The sequence below is a fragment of the Rhinatrema bivittatum genome, chromosome 3 (assembly GCF_901001135.1).
Source record: "Rhinatrema bivittatum chromosome 3, aRhiBiv1.1, whole genome shotgun sequence".
NCBI classification, from domain to species: domain Eukaryota; kingdom Metazoa; phylum Chordata; class Amphibia; order Gymnophiona; family Rhinatrematidae; genus Rhinatrema; species Rhinatrema bivittatum.
Genome location: NC_042617.1, coordinates 199,379,968 through 199,398,668, shown reverse-complemented (window position 1 = coordinate 199,398,668; position 18,701 = coordinate 199,379,968). Strand labels below are relative to the sequence as shown.

Below are 18,701 nucleotides of genomic sequence, written 5' to 3'. Positions count from 1 at the left end.
AGATCAGGGGTAGATTCTACAGCAAGACTTACGAAATTCTCTAGTAGTTCTGCAGCACATTAGCATATATTTGCAAATTTAGTATAGTAAATGTTATTCTAATATTAAAGTAGTTTTCCAACTTTGAATGTTTGTATAATTTATTTCAGAGGTTCCCAATCCTATCCTGGGGGTACCCCCAGCTAGTCGGATTTTGAGGATATCCACAACGAATATGCATGCTATGGAGCAGTACATGCAGATTTATCTCATGCATATTCGTTGTGGATATCCTCAAAACTTGACTGGCTGGGATCCTTCAGGACAGGTATGGAAAAGAAAAATTGGTTCTTACCTGCTAATTTTTGTTCCTGTAGTACCACAGATTAGTCCAGACTCCTGGGTTCTGCCTCCCTTCCAGCAGATGGAGACAGAGAAATTTTCGCAGGCACTGCCTCTTAACCCGGTGTGCCACCTGCATCTCCTCAGTATTAAACAGTACCCAAGCAGAAAATACAATCAAAATGATTTCTAACAAATTAGCTCTATATCCCCCAGAACGAGCAGAGGATAAGGAAATTTGTAATTCAGAACTATAATTAAATGTAGAATATATCTAAATAAGAATAATGAGAAACTTGTACCATTCTTCATTTTCAGATTAATCAGAACTATTAAAGACAGATCAAGCGGACTCTCCAAAAAAACTCCTCCCCCCCGGGCGGGACTCTGGACAGATCTGTGGTACTACAAGATTGAAAATTAGTAGGTAAGAACCAATTTTCCTTTCCCTGTACCTACCCATATCAGTCCTGGGATGTACTAAAGCTTCCCTAACTGGGATGGAACTGCAAGAGTCCCACTCAAAGAACACTTCTACCAAAGTTATAGACATCTGGAGCCTGGACATCCAATCGGTAGTGTTTGGCAAAGATATGTAAAGAATTCCAAGTAGCAGCCCTGCAAATCTCTTGCGGCGAAACCAATTGGCACTCTGCTCAGGAGGCCGCCTGCAAATGGGTAGAATGAGCTCTTAACCCCTCTGGGACAGGCTGACCGTGACAGATATATGTGGAACGAATGGCCTCCTTCCACCAACGTGCTATTGTGGCTTTTGACGCTTTTTGACCCTTTTTTGCACCACTCCATAGCACAAAAAGGTGATCAGACAGCAGAAAACCGTTATATCTTCTAGATACTGCAACAAGGCCCTCATGATATCCAGATGCTTCAATTCCCTTGCATGAAGCATATCAATCTCTAGATTTGTAAAGGCAGGAAGCTCCACCAACTGACTTAAGCAGAATGCCAAAACCACTTTTGGCAGACAGGAGGGAACCGTCCTCAGCGAAACTCCGGATTCTGAAATCTGAAAAAAAAGTTACTTGCATGACAAGACTTGAACTTAGAAACTCTTCTGGCTGAACAAATTGCTACCAAGAAAACCACTTTCAGATTCAGATCTTTTATGGGAGCTCTCTTAAGAGGCTCAAACAGCACCTCACACATACTCCTAAGAATCAAATTAAGGCTCCAAGAAGGACACACCTTACAAACAGGGGGATTCAAATGCTTCACCCCGCAAAGAAAACGCACCACATCTGAATGCTCAGCCAGAATTGTTGCATGAATCTTGCCCTGTAAGCAGCCTAAGGCCGACACCTGCACTCTCAAGGAACTAAAGGACAAATCTTTCGTCAGACCTCTCTGCAAGAAAGCCAGAATCTGCGCCACTGACGCATGCCAAGGAATAACCACCTGCTCCATACACCAAGACTCGAAGACTCTCCAAACCCAGACATACGCCAAGAAAGTAGAAGTTTTACGAGCTCGTAGCAGAGTAGAAATAACATCCTCTGGATAACCTTTCTTCCTTAGTTGCCTCCTTTCAAAAGCCAACCCACTAGACCAAAGCGACCCGCTTAATTTGAAAGTATAGGGCCTGCCACTAGATTGCCCAGATCCGCAAACCAAGGCCTTCATGGCCACTCTGGAGCCGTGAGAATCACCTTTACTGGGTAGACCTCTATTCTCCTTACTACCATGCCCACCAGTGACCATGGAGGAAACACGCAGATCAGAACATTGTGTGGCCAAGGAAGCACCAGGGCATCAACCCCCTCCACTCTGTGCTCTCTTTTGCGACTGAAGAAATGCGGTGCCTAGCATTCCTCTGATTTGCCATCAGATCCATGTGAGAAGTGCCCCCATCTGTGAGAAATAAGGGCCACTGGATTCTCCGCTAGCTCCCATTCTCTGGGATCCACCGTTGTCAACCCAGAAAATCCTCCTGCACATTCCTACTCCCTTAGCAACCTAAATGTTAACTAGGAACTGAACAAATTTGAGATGAAGGCAGCAGTCCAGCAGCAAGAGGGGGGTCTCCCAGTCTTTTGCATCGAGTGTCACATATATGATTTTTTACCTGCTGGTGAGAAGTTGTATGTAGGCATCCGATGCAAAGAGTTCCTGTCTGTCAGATAAGTCCAATCTCTGGAGGCTAGAGTGGCAGACCAGGAGGAGCTGAAGCAAACAGAAAGGTATATAGATGAGACATTCATGGACAAAGTAGCCAAGTCCCAACTTCAGACTGGCAGCCATGGTGTTGCCTTGGAGGAAGAAGGTCTGATGATCGGAGCGCATCAACCTGGTGTAGCAGGAAAGGATCCTGTAGCAAGGACCTGCTCTCTAGGTGATGCATTGTCCTTTCATACCGAGGATGTCTCCCAGGGCTACTGCTCAGGAGGGAAGGGGGTTAGGTCAGCCGTGATTCGATTATTAGGAATGTAGACAGCTGGGTGGCTGGGGGGTGTGAGGATCGCCTGGTAACATGCCTACCTGGTGCGAAGGTGGCGGACCTCAAGTGTCACCTAAATAGGATTTTAGACAGTGCTGGGGAGGAGCCGGCTGTTGTGGTATATATGGGCACCAACGACATAGGAAAATGTGGGAGGGAGGTTCTGGAAGCCAAATTTAGGCTCTTAGGTAGAAAGCTTAAATCCAGAACCTCCAGGGTAATATTCTCTGAAATGTTCCCTGTTCCACGCGCAGGTCCCCAGAGGCAGTCAGAGGTCCAGAGTCTCAATGTGTGGATGAGACGATGGTGCAAAGAAGAGGGATTCAGTTTTGTTAGGAACTGGGGAACCTTTTGGGGAAGGGGAAGTCTCTTCCGAAGGGATGGGCTCCACCTTAACCAGGGTAGAACCAGACTGCTGGCACTAACCTTTAAAAAGGAGATAGAGCAGCTTTTAAACTAGAACAAAGGGGAAAGCTGACAGTCACTCAGCAGTGCATGGTTCAGAGAGAGGTATCTTCAAAGGATACTAACGATGCATTAGAATTAGGGCATCCGAACAGTGAAGTTCCATTAGTAAGAAAAGAAATCCAAGTGCCTGTAATTAAAAACTCACCTGAGCTAAAAAAAATTCCAATTTATCCCTATCAATTAAAAAGCAGAATGAAAATACAAACAAAAAACACACTTTGAAATGTTTGTATGCTAATGCCAGAAGTCTAAGAAGTAAAGATGAGAGAATTAAAACCTATAGCAGTGAATGATGACATAAACTTAACTCGCATCTCAGAGACATGGTGGAAGGAAGATAACCAATGGGATAGTGCTATACCGGGGTACAAATTATATCACAATGACAGAGAGGAGCACCCGGGAGGCAGGGTGGCACTTTATGTCCGGGATGGCAAAGAGTCCAACAGGATAAACATCCTGCATGAGACTAAATGCACAATCAAATCTTTATGGGTAGAAATCCCTTGTGTGTTGGGTAAGAGTATAGTGATAGGAGTACACCACCGTCCACCTGGCCAAGATGGGGAGACTGACAGTGAAATGCTAAGAGAAATTAGGGAAACTAACCAAATTGGTAGTGCAGTAATAATGGGAGATTTCAATTACCCCAATATTGACTAGGTAAATTTAACATCAGGACATACTAGAGAGATAAACTTCCTGGATGGAATAAATGACAGTTTTATGGAGCAACTGGTTCAGGAACCAACAAGAGAGGGAGCAATTTTACATCTAATTCTCAGTGGAGCACAGGATTTGGTGAGAGAGGTAATGGTGGTGAGGCCGCTTGCAATAGTGATCACAATATGATCAAATTTGAATTAATGACTGGAAGGGGCACAGTAAGAAAATCCACAGCTCTGGTGCTAAACTTTCAAAAGGAAAACTTTGATAAAATGAGAAAAATAGTTAGAAAAAAACCTGATTCCGAATTTAGCAAAAGCAGGCTATACAAAGAGGCAGGAAATGTTTTACCCTTGAGTGCTGGTGCTCCTGCTTCCTTCTGTGATATATTGGTTATTAGCATGTGAGCAGATAAATAGGCTGCAGGAAGAGATGATACTCACACACCACTCGCTAGGTCTGAATATTCAATTGCTAAAAATTCATGCCCTGCATAAGTTAACCATAAATTCAACGTGCTCTATATACCTTGTAAATATTTAATGCAAATATCCTGAACATTTACCTGTATGTGGACCATGAGAACTGGCATCCCTCAGCATTCCAGAAGCACAATAATCCTTTTTGGGACGTGCATGGAACTGTTTATACTTCCTTTGCTGCACACTGTATTAGTACACCCGCATACCGGGTATATACACATTTGCAACAGAAACCACACTCACCTTGGACAACCCTGCTCTCTCTTTGGCGAGCTTTTGTTTTTGCCTTCCTGTAAATGAAAATAAACCAGTTTTAAAATTTATAATCTATTCAATTACTAGCCTCAGTTCTTAGGAGTAACAAAAATTTAAAAAACCTCCAATTACCATTCAAGAAGAAACAAAAAAATATATATATTATATATTAAGTTGGTGTGTAGTAGCACACAAATATCATGAAAGACTATTTTACATACTTTGGATAACATCTAAAACGAACCTCCGCCTTTTTTTTTTTTTTTTTTTTTTTTAAACAGTATATTATGATGTTTACTTGTTTGATTTGTTTAAGAAATGCCTACCTCTGTTTCAAGTAGAGCTCTTACTGAATCCTAGGGCACTGGTAAAAATGCCTGACATTATGAGTTGGAAAACTACAAGTCACATTTGGCCACAGGTGCAAATGTGTGGGCTGCGCAGCAACATCAGTTCTGCCAGCCCACAAGACAGAAAATGACATCCATTGGCCATCATGTGTGATGTTACCATTATGGGATGGGACACTCATAACAACAACATAATGACTGCAGATAAAGACCAAATGGTCAATCCAGCCTACACAGCAAATTCCATTCAATTACCCCCATGCGTTCAATTAAGGATAGTAACTGTGGCTCCATGCTGGTTACCCAGCATGGGTTACCCCCATGCTGAAATGTTTCATCACCCCCTTTCTTCACTTCCAAGCCTCTATGGTGAAGTTTGTCCCATGCCCTTTTGAATTAGTTTACCGTTGTCATCTTCACCACCTCTTCTGGGAAGGCATTACAGGTATTCATCACCCTCACAATGAAGAAATATTTCCTAATATTGATTCTCTGTTGTCTCCCTTAGTTTCGTACTGTGACCCCTAGTTCTACTGTTTCCTTTTTCATGGAAAAGGTTGGAAGTTTGTGCATCATTAATACCTGTCAGGTATCTGAAATTTTATATTTGAAAGTTTTCAAGTGTGAAATGAAAACATGGCTCTTCAGAAAAGCATACGATTTGAAGGGGCGCTGTTCGCGGCGAATGCATGTGCACGGGTGACTGCTGAGCTCCGCGAACCCTCCCGCCAAAAGACCAAACACCTCGCTGTTCTTTGACTAATTGCTTCGGCGAAAAACATCTTCTTGTTAGTGATACCTCCGAGACGTCCCCCGCGATGGCAAGCAAACGAAAAATCTCTGATTTGCGGCGCTTTTCGTACGAAACGTTGTCGGGCGAAGTGGGGCAAGATGGCGCCGGCGCCGGGGCAGAGGGCCGTGAAAGTTGCGATCCGGGAGCGGACACCGAGCTGCCCGAGGAATTAAGTCAGCAGACCCCACAGCATGGCTCCCAGGACGCTCTCACGCGTTCTGAGGCCAGAAACTGGTTCCTGGAACTTAAGGCCGATTTGCAGCAGCACAGTGCTACCCTCATGGCGTCCATGGCAGATTTAAAAGAGGACCTGGCTGCCCTGGGGAATAGGGTAGATGAGGCTGAAACCCGGCTGGACAGTCATGGGGAATCTATTAACTCCCTCATCTCCCGACAAACAACTTGCTCGTCAGACTTAGTGTTCCTGCAAAACAAAGTAGAGGACCTTGAAAACAGAAGCCGGCGCAATAATCTACGTATTAGAGGGGTGCCAGAGCTTCCAGAATATGCCGGGGCAGCAGAAACAGCCGTACAAATTTGCACTCATATTCTTAAGCAATTACCTGAGGGGGAGGTACCGACAGAAGCCAGTGGAGTTGCTATCCAGTTCGAGCGGGCACACAGAGCGCTGGGTCCCAGAGTGGATCAGAAGCCGAGGGACCTCGTGCTGTGCTTTACTAGCTTCCCTCTTAAGGAAAGGATTTATAATGCGGCCAGGAATATGAAAGAAATCAATTGGCAAAATCATCGTATCTCCATATTTCAGGACCTTTCCCCAGTCACACTGAAGAAAAGATTTGAACTGCGGGAGGTCACTGCGCAGCTACGAGAGGGGAATATTCGCTACCGATGGACATATCCCTTTGGACTTTCTTTTCTTGTCCAGGGTGTGAGTTATAAAATCACTTCTCTGGAGGACGCACCAGGAATCTTTGCCAAGGCTCAGCTGCCAGTACATTTTCAACGTTCAAATGAGAAGATACCGCTACCTCGGAGGGACGAGATGCCCAGATGGCAGAGGGCGGAGAAAGGAGGACGGCGACTGCGGAGACAACCTGGGCTGCAGGGGGCTGCTGCTCCAGACAAGGGTTGACATTTCTTTTTTCCCTCTGTCGGGAAGGTTGGCAGTCTTTCACCTCGTATATGAGCGGCTCCAGCGCATGCCGCTGAGACACGAGGATTGAAGGGACTTTTCGGTGGTTATTACGGGCTTTGCTGTTGCCCAGTTTACAGGACACGAGTTGTGCTTTGACTGAGTTAATGTTGTGTTCAGGTCTTCTTTATGAATATCTATTGTTTATGGTTCATTGGGCGGGAGGGGAAATAGTGGGGGGTGGGGTTCGCTTCGCATGCACCGCAACAGACCTCCAATGGTGGAGTATCCCTCCGTGAGGGAAGGGGATACTATTGGATTTTCTGGGGGACACGCTGGTATTTCTTGTTTCTTTGCAATGGGTGGTATGGCTACGTCTGTGGGAGGTGCAGGCCGGAGGCCAGGGGACGCGCTTGCTACTGTGGGGAAGGCATCAAGCTTTTGGGCTGCCTGGTGTGAGGTGCCGGAGGGGGGTGGCAGATCTCCCCTCCTTTGGAGGATCAATGGCGACTAAAATAGTATCCCTTAACGTTAAGGGGTTGAATACACCGCGTAAGCGACAATTATTACAGAGGGAATTACTCCGTCAAGGGGCGGGTATTGTTTTTCTACAGGAAACGCATGTTAGGAAACATCATCAAAAATTATTGCATTTCCCACAGTATCCGGAGGGGTTGTGGGCGGCGAGCACAAAATCCTCTAAATACGCAGGAGTGGGTATACTTTTTGCGTCCACTTTTGCGCATGAGGAACTGTTTCATATCTGTGACACTCAGGGGCGATTTGTATTGGTTAAGATACGTGTGGGTCAGCAAGTCATTACCCTGGTTAATGTTTACTTTCCTAATACCCTTAAGACTCAATTTCTCCAGGAGCTTCGTGACATCCTACATAACCAGGTAGAAGGAGAACTTATCATTGGGGGTGACTTTAACTTTGTCCAGGCTCCCAAGTTAGACTCCAGTTCAGGGAAGGTTTCTGATCCCCAAACCCGACACTGTTGGGGTGAGCTTATGGAAGACTGGAGTCTAGTGGATGTTTGGAGGGCCCGTTACCCGAGGTCCAGGGCTTATACTTTTTATTCTCCTGTTCATAGTACATACACCCGCATAGATTGTTTTTTTATGTCCAAGACGTTACAGAATTCGGTAACACAGGCTGACATTGATAACATAACTTGGTCGGATCATGCACCGATTTGGATGCTGTGTAATTTTAGGGACCGGGACAGGGGGCTTAGACCATGGCGTCTCAATGACTGCTTGCTCAAGGACACTGACTTTATAGCCCAATTGGACTCGACACTGAAAGACTATTTTTCGACCAACCAAACAGAGGGCATGTCCCCGTTGGTGGTGTGGGAATGCTCAAAAACGGTGGTCAGGGGGGAGTGCATTGCCCGGGCTGCTCACTGTAACCGGGAGCGGGAGCATAATCGGACAGTCTGGCTACGGGAGTTGACCAATCTGACCCAAATTCACAGTCAAACACGATCTGCGGCCACCTATCGGCGCATACTGGCCCTCAAGGACAAATTGAGAGCGTTAGATGATACTGCTATAAGTCATCAATTGACGCTTCTCAAACATCAATTTTACGAGGGGGGGAACAAGGCGGGTCGGTACTTAGCCCGGCAGTTAAAAGCGGCGCAATCCCGGACGATTATCCCTAAGATACAGGGGGCTCCAGGGGCTGTGACCACAGTGTCAGCGGAAATAAGGAAGGCTTTCACTGATTTTTACTCTACCTTGTATACGCAGGATTCCCATATTAGAGAGGAGGATATAGACGATTACTTAAAAACGGTACAGTTACCGATCCTTAGTGAGCGGTGGCAACATCATTTAGAAAAACCGCTAGCTGTAGAGGAAATCTTAGCTGCCATCAAGTTACTTAAACCTGGCAAGGCACCTGGCTTAGATGGCTTTACCGGAGTGTACTATCGTAAATTCGCTTCGCAACTTGCTGAACCTCTCACTAGGGCCTTTAACTCCCTTCTCGAGGGTAAAACTTTCACAGCCGACTCTAATACTGCTGGCATTACAGTGTTGGCAAAACCAGGAAGGGACCCCACTAAATGTAGTTCCTATCGACCCATTTCCCTAATCAATATTGACTTGAAAATACTGGCCAGGGTTTTGGCGGCCAGACTTAATGGAGTCCTTCCTGAGCTCATCCACAATGACCAAGTGGGATTTGTCCCAGGCCGTCTGGCAGCGGACAACGTCCGGCGGATAGTTGACATCGTCGACTTGGTGCATCAACAGAAAATCCCAGCAGTACTTTTGGCGTTAGACGCAGAAAAAGCGTTTGACTTAGTCCATTGGGGATTTCTGTTTAAAGTACTGGGCCGGATGGGCTTTGGGGTTCCTTTTTTGAGTTGGATACGAAAGCTTTATGAGGCTCCTTTGGCTAGGGTCAAGGTTAACGGTGGTTATGGTCCTCCCTTTGCTATACAGAGGGGAACGCGGCAGGGTTGCCCGCTGTCGCCCCTCCTCTTTGCACTGTTCCTGGAGCCCTTTGCGATTCGGATACGTGCGGCAGAGAACATCACTGGGATCTGGGGAGGTAACGTTCATTCCAAGATATCACTTTTTGCGGATGACGTTATGCTAACCCTCTCTGAGCCAGAGAAGTCATTGCAGGGAGTGATGGATGAGCTGCGGGAATTCTCGGCGGTATCCGGGATGCGCATCAATTATGATAAGTCAGAAATCCTCAATTTAACGCTTACGCCTGTAGAGGCCACGGCCCTTAAAACACAATTGCCTTTCCTGTGGGCCTCCTCCTGTTTGAAATATCTAGGGGTTAAGATCGGTCCCCATGTTAACCAATTATATGATCTCAATTATGTTCCGTTGGTGGCTAATATTCGGGAAAATCTGCGGCGCTGGGACCGTCAGATATTCACCTGGATGGGTCGGTTGGCCATTTTAAAAATGAATGTCCTTCCACGGTTTCTTTATTTTTTTACTACTATCCCTATTCGTATACCCTCTGCTCAGCTTAAACAGTGGCAACAGTTATTATGTGGCTTCATCTGGAGGAAACGTCCGCCACGGGTGGCGAGGTCTGTCTTGTACCTACCTAGGGACAGGGGGGGTCTCCATTTACCTAATTTACTATGGTATTACTCAGCGGCCCAGTTGCGAGCTTTGGTGGCCTTGCACGGAACTAGAGATGTTCCTCAGTGGGTGAGGTTTGAGCAGGGGTTGCTGGGGGCCTTCCCTATTGCGGCACTACCATGGCAGCCAGCCACTATGTGGGGTAGGTTTGAGTATTTTCCTTTTGCTCTGCGCACTACCATGAAGATCTGGCATATTTGGCAAACAAAGCTGGTGGGTCCTGAGCAATTCTCCCTCCTGACCCACTTATTTACCAATACGGTTGTACCTATATCAGAGGGCTCTGTGGGTCTTCGACGGTGGCGGGAGTCGGGAATTCTATGCTTGGGGCAAATGTTGCAACGGGGCAAGCTTTTCTCTCGACACCAACTCAGCGATCTGCACCCTGGGAGGACCTTGGACTTCTTAGTTTATGCCAGAATCTCCTCCTTCATACACACTAACTTGCGAAAGGGCTTCCTGAGGGTTAAGAATACCCTATTTGAGACTCTGTGCCAGCATGCTTCTGTTCTCAGGGGGATCATCTCTAAAATTTATATCATGTTTACAAATATATCTCAGGTGGTTCACAAATATAGAGCACTATGGGACTTAGATTTCCCGGGAAGTTTGGATGATCGGGATTGGGATCATATTTATATTTTAGCTGGCAAATGTTCTATCTCAGCAGGTGTACAAGAGAACTGTTACAAAATGCTCTATCGTTGGCACTATACACCACTAGCCTTACATAGATTTTACCCTCATATCCCCGATACCTGTTGGAGAGGCTGCGGGGTGCAGGGCACATATCTCCATGTATGGTGGTCCTGTCCCCGTGCTCAGACCTATTGGCAAGGCCTGTTTCAATGGATCTCACAGTTCTTAATTGTGTCCTGTGCGATACAGCCATGGCATGTGCTATTAGGGGTACCTGTGCCAGAACAAAAAACGACCACGCAGAAACTGCTTTTACAAATTTTTATTGCAGCACGGACAGAGTTGGCTGTCCACTGGAGACAGATTCAGACCCCTGCCTTAGCAGCGGTACAACATCGTCTCTTCTTGTTAAGCCAAATGGGTAGGCTAACTGCGGTGCACCAGAATCGTTTACCTTCTTTTCAAGCGATTTGGGGCCCCTTCCAGAGATGGATGGATGACACCACTCCTCTTCGACAGCCCCAGGTGCAGTCTTGAAGTGCTCCTTGGCCCGTAGCTGATGCCCCCCTTTTTTTTTTTTTTTTTTTTTTTTTTTGTTTCATTTGTACAAGTGTACCACAGTTTTTGTACGTAGCAATACCAGTGTGGGGTGGGGAGAGGGGAGGGGGAGGGGGGGCATTGGGACTCATTTGGTTTCTTGATATAATATGTTTTTTAACTTATTGGTCTACTCGAGTTCATTTTCTTATGCAGTTTCTATTTGAGGGACATGCTATGTTTGATTACTGTGTTCCTGTTTGTTGTTCTTTGATTATCTCATTCATTTTGTTGCAGTGGAATACCGCTGCTATTCTGTACATTGCATTTTGATGCTTATTGTGACCTATAAATAAAAACAGATTATACATAAAAAAAAAAAAGAAAAGCATACGATTTAACGTAAAAGACCAATAAACTGATAACAACTACATCAGTACCAGAGATAATGTGAATGGAGCGAGCAATAAATAATGAATCTTGTGAAGTGGTGGGGCTATTTGGAAATAGTGATCTCCTACATTTTTTTGAAGGGGTGAATAAACATGTGGACAAAGGTAGATGTGGTATATTTGGATTTCCAGAAGGCATTTGACAAAGTCCCTCATGAGAGGCTTCTAAGAAAACTAAAAAGTCATGGGATAGGAGGCGATGTCCTTGTCCTTTTGTGGATTGCAAATTGGTTAAAAGACAAGAAACAGAGAGCAGGATTAAATGGTCAGGTTTCACAGCGGAAAAAGGTAAACAGTGGAGTGCCTCAGGGATCTGTACTTGAACCGGTGCTTTTTAATATATTTATAAATGATCTGGAAAGGAGTACGAGTGAGGTGATCAAATTTGCGGATGACACAAAATTATGCAGAGTAGTTAAATCTCAAGCAGCTTGTGATGAATTACAGGAGGACCTTGTGAGATTGGAAGATTGGGCATCCAAATGGCAGATGAAGTTTAACGTGGACAAGTGCAAAGTGATGCATATAGGGAAAAATAACCCTTGATGTAGTTACACAATGTTAGGTTCTATCTTAGGAGTTACCACCCAGGAAAGAGATTTGGGCATCAACGTCAGTCCAGTGTGCTGTGGCGATCAAAAAGCAAACAGAAAGAACCGTAACATGATTTCATACGGTTCGAGCCCTGGAGGAATTTCCCCATCTTCCAGGGAATCTGGATCAACCTCATCAGTGCCATCTGGATTCCTGTCAGGGACACCCACAGGGAGCACAGGTGAGCCCCAGCGCTTAAGCATAGGACTGGAAGAGAGAGGAGCCACCGGCTGAGGGTCCAACTGCACAGAAATGGGGGAAGCGGAGGACTGCACCTGAAGAAAGGCTTGTAAGCCTTGAAAAAAATTCCACCCAAGAAAAAGCAGCCAGGTCCAGATCAAGCCCAGAAGGAACTGGAGCTTGTCCTTCAGAACTGCCCTTGCCAGCAGAGGAGCTAGTCAAGGGAGAACCAAGATCTGGTGTCCCCCAGTCAAGGCCTTGACCAACCCATCATCAAAATGGGAAGAGCCAGGCCTAGCAAAATCTGAGGAAGACAACTTCCCTGACCGTCTGAGCAGCGCTGACACAGGGTAGAAAGCCAGGTCAGGCTGAGAAACCCTAATATGACAGATAACACAAATATGAAGACGCTTAGGCTTCTTGCTTACTGGCGCCATTGCTGCGGTAAACGTGTGTCATCAACTCGCGCTCAAAAATAAAATGCGCCTAGAAGAAAGCATGGAAAGGCGCACGCACAACCTGTGAGCCAAGTTAAGTGCATAAAAACATTTGTGCGCCTAAAAAGTGTACCCAAAAACTGAGCGCGCACCGCATGCGCAGAACCGACGTACCGCACACAGCGATGGCCTATAGAGAGCAGAATACGCACAAGAGCGCTCACAGACGGCTGCAGCGGCCTACCACGCGGCGTGCAAGAATAATCTTAAGTGCGGGGCCTAGCCCACCAGGGGACGCTCAACCCACCAGGTTGCCCAGTTCCCCAACCCCAACAGGAGCAGGAATGAACATTGGCATGACGCGCCGAGAACGGAGACCAGAGGACTCCCTCTAATTGTCTCTGATTCAGGTAAAATCTGAGGGACCACGGAAAATCGCCTCAGGAATTCTCAGCTGGGGGAGGGACCTTTAGGTAGCACTGCAGGAAAGTGGGGCTTTCTTTTCCTGAATTTAGAATTTCAAATTTCTCGTTTCGAAAATCTCAAAGCAATCCTCATAGGGAGATGCATGACCACCATCTACTGGAGAAGGAAAATACTGGCAGGCTGAGGTCCCTGCAGGGTTATGTATACTGTGATGTCAGCTTGCTCAGTCTCCATCTGTTGGCAGGGGAGCATAAACCCACTGGTCCTGAGTACATCTGTCCAGACGCTAGGAAATCTGGACATCTGCATTTATGTATGGCAAAAAAACCCGCCTTCCGAATAATATCACCAACTCTGCTCATAAAAATATTGAACAAAATCTGTGAAATAGATGAACCCTGCGGCACCACGCAACCAACCTCAACAGCAGCAGAATTACCTTAGAAAGACACCAAATGTCTTCTGCCAGATAAAAAAAAACTCTGTATCCTTATACCTATAGCTTCACAACGCCTCAATAACAATTGGTGATCAACCAAATCAAACGTGCACGAAAGATCTAGAATTACCAACAAAGCTCTTTCACCCTTATCCACTAAAGGAAGGTCATCATCCATTAGTGAGACTAATAAAGTTTCCATACTACAGCCACGTCTAAAGCCAGTCTGAGCTGGATCCAGAAGTTCTGCCGATTCCAAATATTCTGAGATTTGCTTGGTAAGAGTTTTTTCCAGAACTTCAGTGACAAAAGGGAGATTCGATATAGGTCTATAACTACTACATAATCTAGGATCCAAATTCTCATTTTTCTGGGTCACAAGCACAGATTTACATAACATAGGCACAGTACCCGAATTCAAAGCTTCATTAATCAACTTCTGCAAACATACCATTTCTTTATCCAAACATCCTTTAAACAGCCAAGATGGACAAGCATCAAGGCAAAAATTAGTTGGCTTAATCTGAGCAATCAGTTGTTTCATTTCTAAGAGAGATAGCATATCATATCTCTTCATATTGACATCTGTCTTCCCACTATAAGCCATCTCCTTCTCATCCTCTACATAGTCTATCTTAATGTCACCCAAGTCTCCCACTAATAAATCTACGTTTTCCCTAAAAAAAACCAAGTATCACATTCTGGGACCTCATCAAAAATCACTTTACTTTTCTGTTGATTTCAGACTAAAAATTTCACCACACCATAAAGAGGTTTTGGATTATATTCCACAGATTTCACCTTATTCATATATTTCTTTTTCGCTAAAATATATGTTCTTTAAAATATATTGTGTTCGCTTTCTGCAAATGGAGAAATTACTTACCTGATAATTTCATTTTCCTTAGTGTAGACAGATGGACTCAGGACCAATGGGTATTGTGCTCTTCTGCTAGCAGATGGAGTCAGATTTCAAAGCTGATGTCACTCTAGATATACCCCTGCAGCATGCTTAGCTCTTCTGTATTCTCTTTGAAAAGCCAATGGGGTAGATTTTCAAACCGCGCGATTTGGCCTACTTTTGCTGGCGCATCAGGCGCCAGCAAAAGTACGCTGGATTTTAGTAGATACGCGCGGAGCCTAGCGTATCCGCTAAAATCCGGGATCGGCGCACGCAAGGCTATGGATTCTGTATAGCCGGCGCGCGCCGAGCCGCGCAGCCTACCTCCGTTCCCTCCGAGGCCGCTCCGAATCGGAGCGGCCTCGGAGGGAACTTTCTTTTGCCCTCCCCTCCCCTCACCTTCCCCTCCCTTCCCCTACCTAACCCACCCGCCCAGCCCTGTCTAAACCCCATCCTTACCTTTGTTGGGGGATTTACGCCTCCCGGAGGGAGGCGCGCCAGCGGGCCGCTAGCGCGCCGGGACGCGACCTGGAGACGGGTCTGGAGGGCGCGGCCACGCCCCCGGACCGCCCCGGGCCGTAGCCACGCCCCATGCCTGCCCCCGGAACGCCCCGGGAACGCCCCGAAAACGCCGCGCGCTTCGGCCCCGCCCCGACACGCCCCCTCCGAAAACCCCGGGACTTACGCGAATCCCGGGGCTCTGCGCGCGCCGGTAGGCCTATGTAAAATAGGCTCACCGGCACGCAGGGCCCTGCTCGCCTAAATCCACCCGGATTTGGGCGGATTTAGGCGAGCAGGGCTCTTAAAATCCGCCCCATTGTGGATATATCTTTGCTTAAATAACTTGATTAAACTTGAGTAAAACTTGAACTGGTTCAACTAATTCCCAAATTGGAGACCGCCAGTGCACTCAATCAATTAATGCCGACACCAGACAAACTGTGGGTGTCGAACTAGCTGTAGGCAGTGGCTTACCCGCATTTGCTTAGTCTTGAGGTTTGCTATCCGAGGTTCTCCTTTTTCTAGGCAGCCGTGGGCGGGATGCTGAGTCCATCTATCTACACGAAGGAAAACGAAATTATCAATTAAGTAATTTCTCCATTTCCTAGCGTGCAGCCAGATAGACTCAGGACCAATGGGATGTACAAAAGCTACTCCCGGACAGGGTGGGAGGCTGCCTGTGGCCCACTTAGTACTGCCCTTGCGAAGGCTGTGTCTTCCCAGGCCTGAACATCCAGGCGGTAGAACCTGGACAAGGTGGGTATGGAGGACCACGTTGCCGCCTGACAGATCTCGGCAGGCGACAGCAGCTTGGTTTCCGCCCAGGAGGCTGCATGGGCTCTCATTGAATGAGCCTTAACCTGTACAGGTAAGGGCATTCCTGCCTCTACGTAGGCTGCCTTGATTACTTCTTTGATCCAGCAGGCTATGGTCGCCTGTGAGGCCGCTTCCCCTTGTTTCTTCCCGCTGAGAAGAACGAACAGGTGGCTCGTTTTACGAACAGGTTCCGATCTTTCCAGGTATCGGACTAGGAGGCTGCTGACATTTAGATGGCGAAGAAGGCGTGAGTCCTTATGTTCATCTGGAGATGGTAGCGAGATGGTTTGGTTCACGTGAAACCACTTTCGGCAAGAAAGAGGGGACAGTGTGCAGTTGTATGGTTCCAGGCGTGAACCTAAGGAACGGTTCCCGACAGGATAGTGACTGTAGTTCGGAGATGCGACGAGCTGAACATATTGCCACAAAGAATACTGTCTTCAATGTTAGGAGGAGTAGAGATAGACCGCGTGTTGGTCTGAAGGCAGCCCCAGCTAGGAATTCTAATACTAGGTTGAGATTCCATAGAGGTACCGGCCACATAAGGGGTGGTCGGAGTTGTTTAACCCCTTTCAGGAAGTGGGACACATCTGGATGGGGTGATAGTCTGATATCGTCCACTTCGGCTCTGAAGCAGACCAGAGCGGCAACTTGGACCTTGAGAGAGTTGAGTGACAACCCCTTCTTCATGCCGTCCTGTAGGAACTCCAGAATCATGGGAATCTTGGCTGTCTGCGGAAGAATCCCTCAGTCTTCACACCAGGCTTCGAATACTCTCCAGATCCGTATATATGACAGGGATGTGGAGAACTTGCGCGCTCGGAGCAGGGTGTCAATCATGGCCTTTGAATAAACGCGCTTCTTCAGGCGATTAAGAACATGCCATATTGGGTCAGACCAAGGGTCCATCAAGCCCAGCCTCTTGTTTCCAACAGTGGCCAATCCAGGCCATAAGAACCTAGCAACTACCCAAAAACTAAGTCGATCCCATGCTACTAGCATGCTAATAATAGCAGTGGCTATTCTCTAAGTTAACTTAATTAATAGCAGGTAATGGACTTCTCCTCCAAGAACTTATCCAATCCTTTTTTAAACACAGGGCCAGACCGTAAGTGAAAATCGAGACGGATCTTTATGAAGTATCAGGCCCTGCCGGAGAAGGTTCCTGTGTGGAGGTAGGCACAGAGGGTTCCCCGCAAGGATTCTCCGCATTTCTGCTTCAATGAGGGGGTGATGCTTCGACGGTGCGTCGAAGAGTATGTCTTCTTTGCGTTGTGTGTCGACGCATGCGTCGGTTGCTCGGCATGCCTCGGTCTTGCACCGTGTGTCGATGGAGGTGCGTCGACCATTGGTTTGGGTCGGCGCCGTGTTTCCTGTCCTGCGTCGTAGATTTCTTTAGCGGCGCAGGCGTCGACGGTATCTGCGTTGATGAAACTGGTCTAGACCCCGACGCATCCTATGCACCTGAACGTCCGAGGCTCCGTGGTCGCTTAAGTTTCTCATGCCTGTGCTTGGGATGTTTTGAGGAGCTTCTGCTCAACCCCGATCGATCCTGATGGGGTTCTCCTTTCGTCGACTCCAGGCCTGGAGGACGGTACATCCACGGATGAAGCTAGTCTTACCTTCGGGCCCGAAGGCTTCGACGGGCCTGGAGAAGAGTGCGACTTAGATGGCAGAGCTGAAGTGCCCACAGCGCGAAGTTGTCCCAGTTTTAGCGCTCTTTGTCTCTGGGGGCATGCGGCCACAATGCTCACAGTTGCGTTGATTGTGGTCCAGGCCCAGGCATCTATAGCATCGATCATGTCCATCGGTGATGGACATGATCTTTCCGTATTTACATGGCTTGAAGCCCGACGGCCTTGGGGCCGATTTATTCGACATTTTTTTTTTTTTTTTTACAAGTTGTAAACTCTTTGAGAGGAGAAGCGAAGCTCCGCGTGTGTTCCCGCGCGCAGAAAGAAACAGACTGAGGAGAGATCTCTTTCCTGCGCAGGAACTCACGCACAGCCGCACTGAGCAAAGCTCTGTATTTCTTTTTGGAAGCTCCGCCTCCCAGGCCTGATAGACAGTTCCCATGACAGCATGGCTAATTCAGCCCTGCTATCAACGGGAAAATGCTGGGCTGTATAGAGAGGAATAACCAGTTAAAAAAAAAAAAAAAAAAGGGGGGGGGGGGAGGTGATAATACCCTTATACAGGTCCTTGGTGAGGCCTCACTTGGAGTACTGGATTCAGTTCTGGATTCCCTATCTCAAAAGGGACAAAGACATGACTGAGGCGGTCCAGAGAAGAGCGAACCAAATGATGTGGGGTCTGAAGGATCTGAATATGTAAACCCTGGAAGAGAGGAGGTGCAGGGGAGATATGATAGAGACCTTCAGATACCTGAAAGGATTTAATGACGCACATTCAACAAAGCTTTTTCATTGGAAAGAAATCCATAGAACTAGGGGTCATAAAATGTAACTCCAGGGAGAACAACTTAGAACCATCAGGAAATATTTCTTCAAGGAGAGGCTAGTGGATGCCTGGAATGTCCTTCTGGAGAAGGGGTGAAGATGAAAACAGTGAAATAATTCAAAGGGGCATGGGATAAACACTGTGAATCCCTAAAAGCTAAAAGGATGGAAATGAAGAAAAGAATGCATGGTGTTAACTTGCTAGTGCGGCAATTAACCAATAAGCCTGATACTTTGATGCAATTCCAACACTGCTCTCTGCTTCATCAGCAAGGGATAATGGGGAATTGGATTTAAACAGCAACCAACGAG

General features: G+C 46.8%; 1 protein-coding gene across 1 annotated transcript in view; it reads right to left on the bottom strand.

Moving 5' to 3' along the window:
* Positions 1 to 18,701, bottom strand: part of TOMM20 (translocase of outer mitochondrial membrane 20) — a 58,003-nt gene that overhangs the window by 21,231 nt on the left and 18,071 nt on the right. The window contains exon 2 of the mRNA XM_029594108.1: positions 4,636 to 4,682. Coding sequence (XP_029449968.1) covers positions 4,636 to 4,682 — 47 coding nt within the window. The remainder of the gene's footprint in view (positions 1 to 4,635; positions 4,683 to 18,701) is intronic.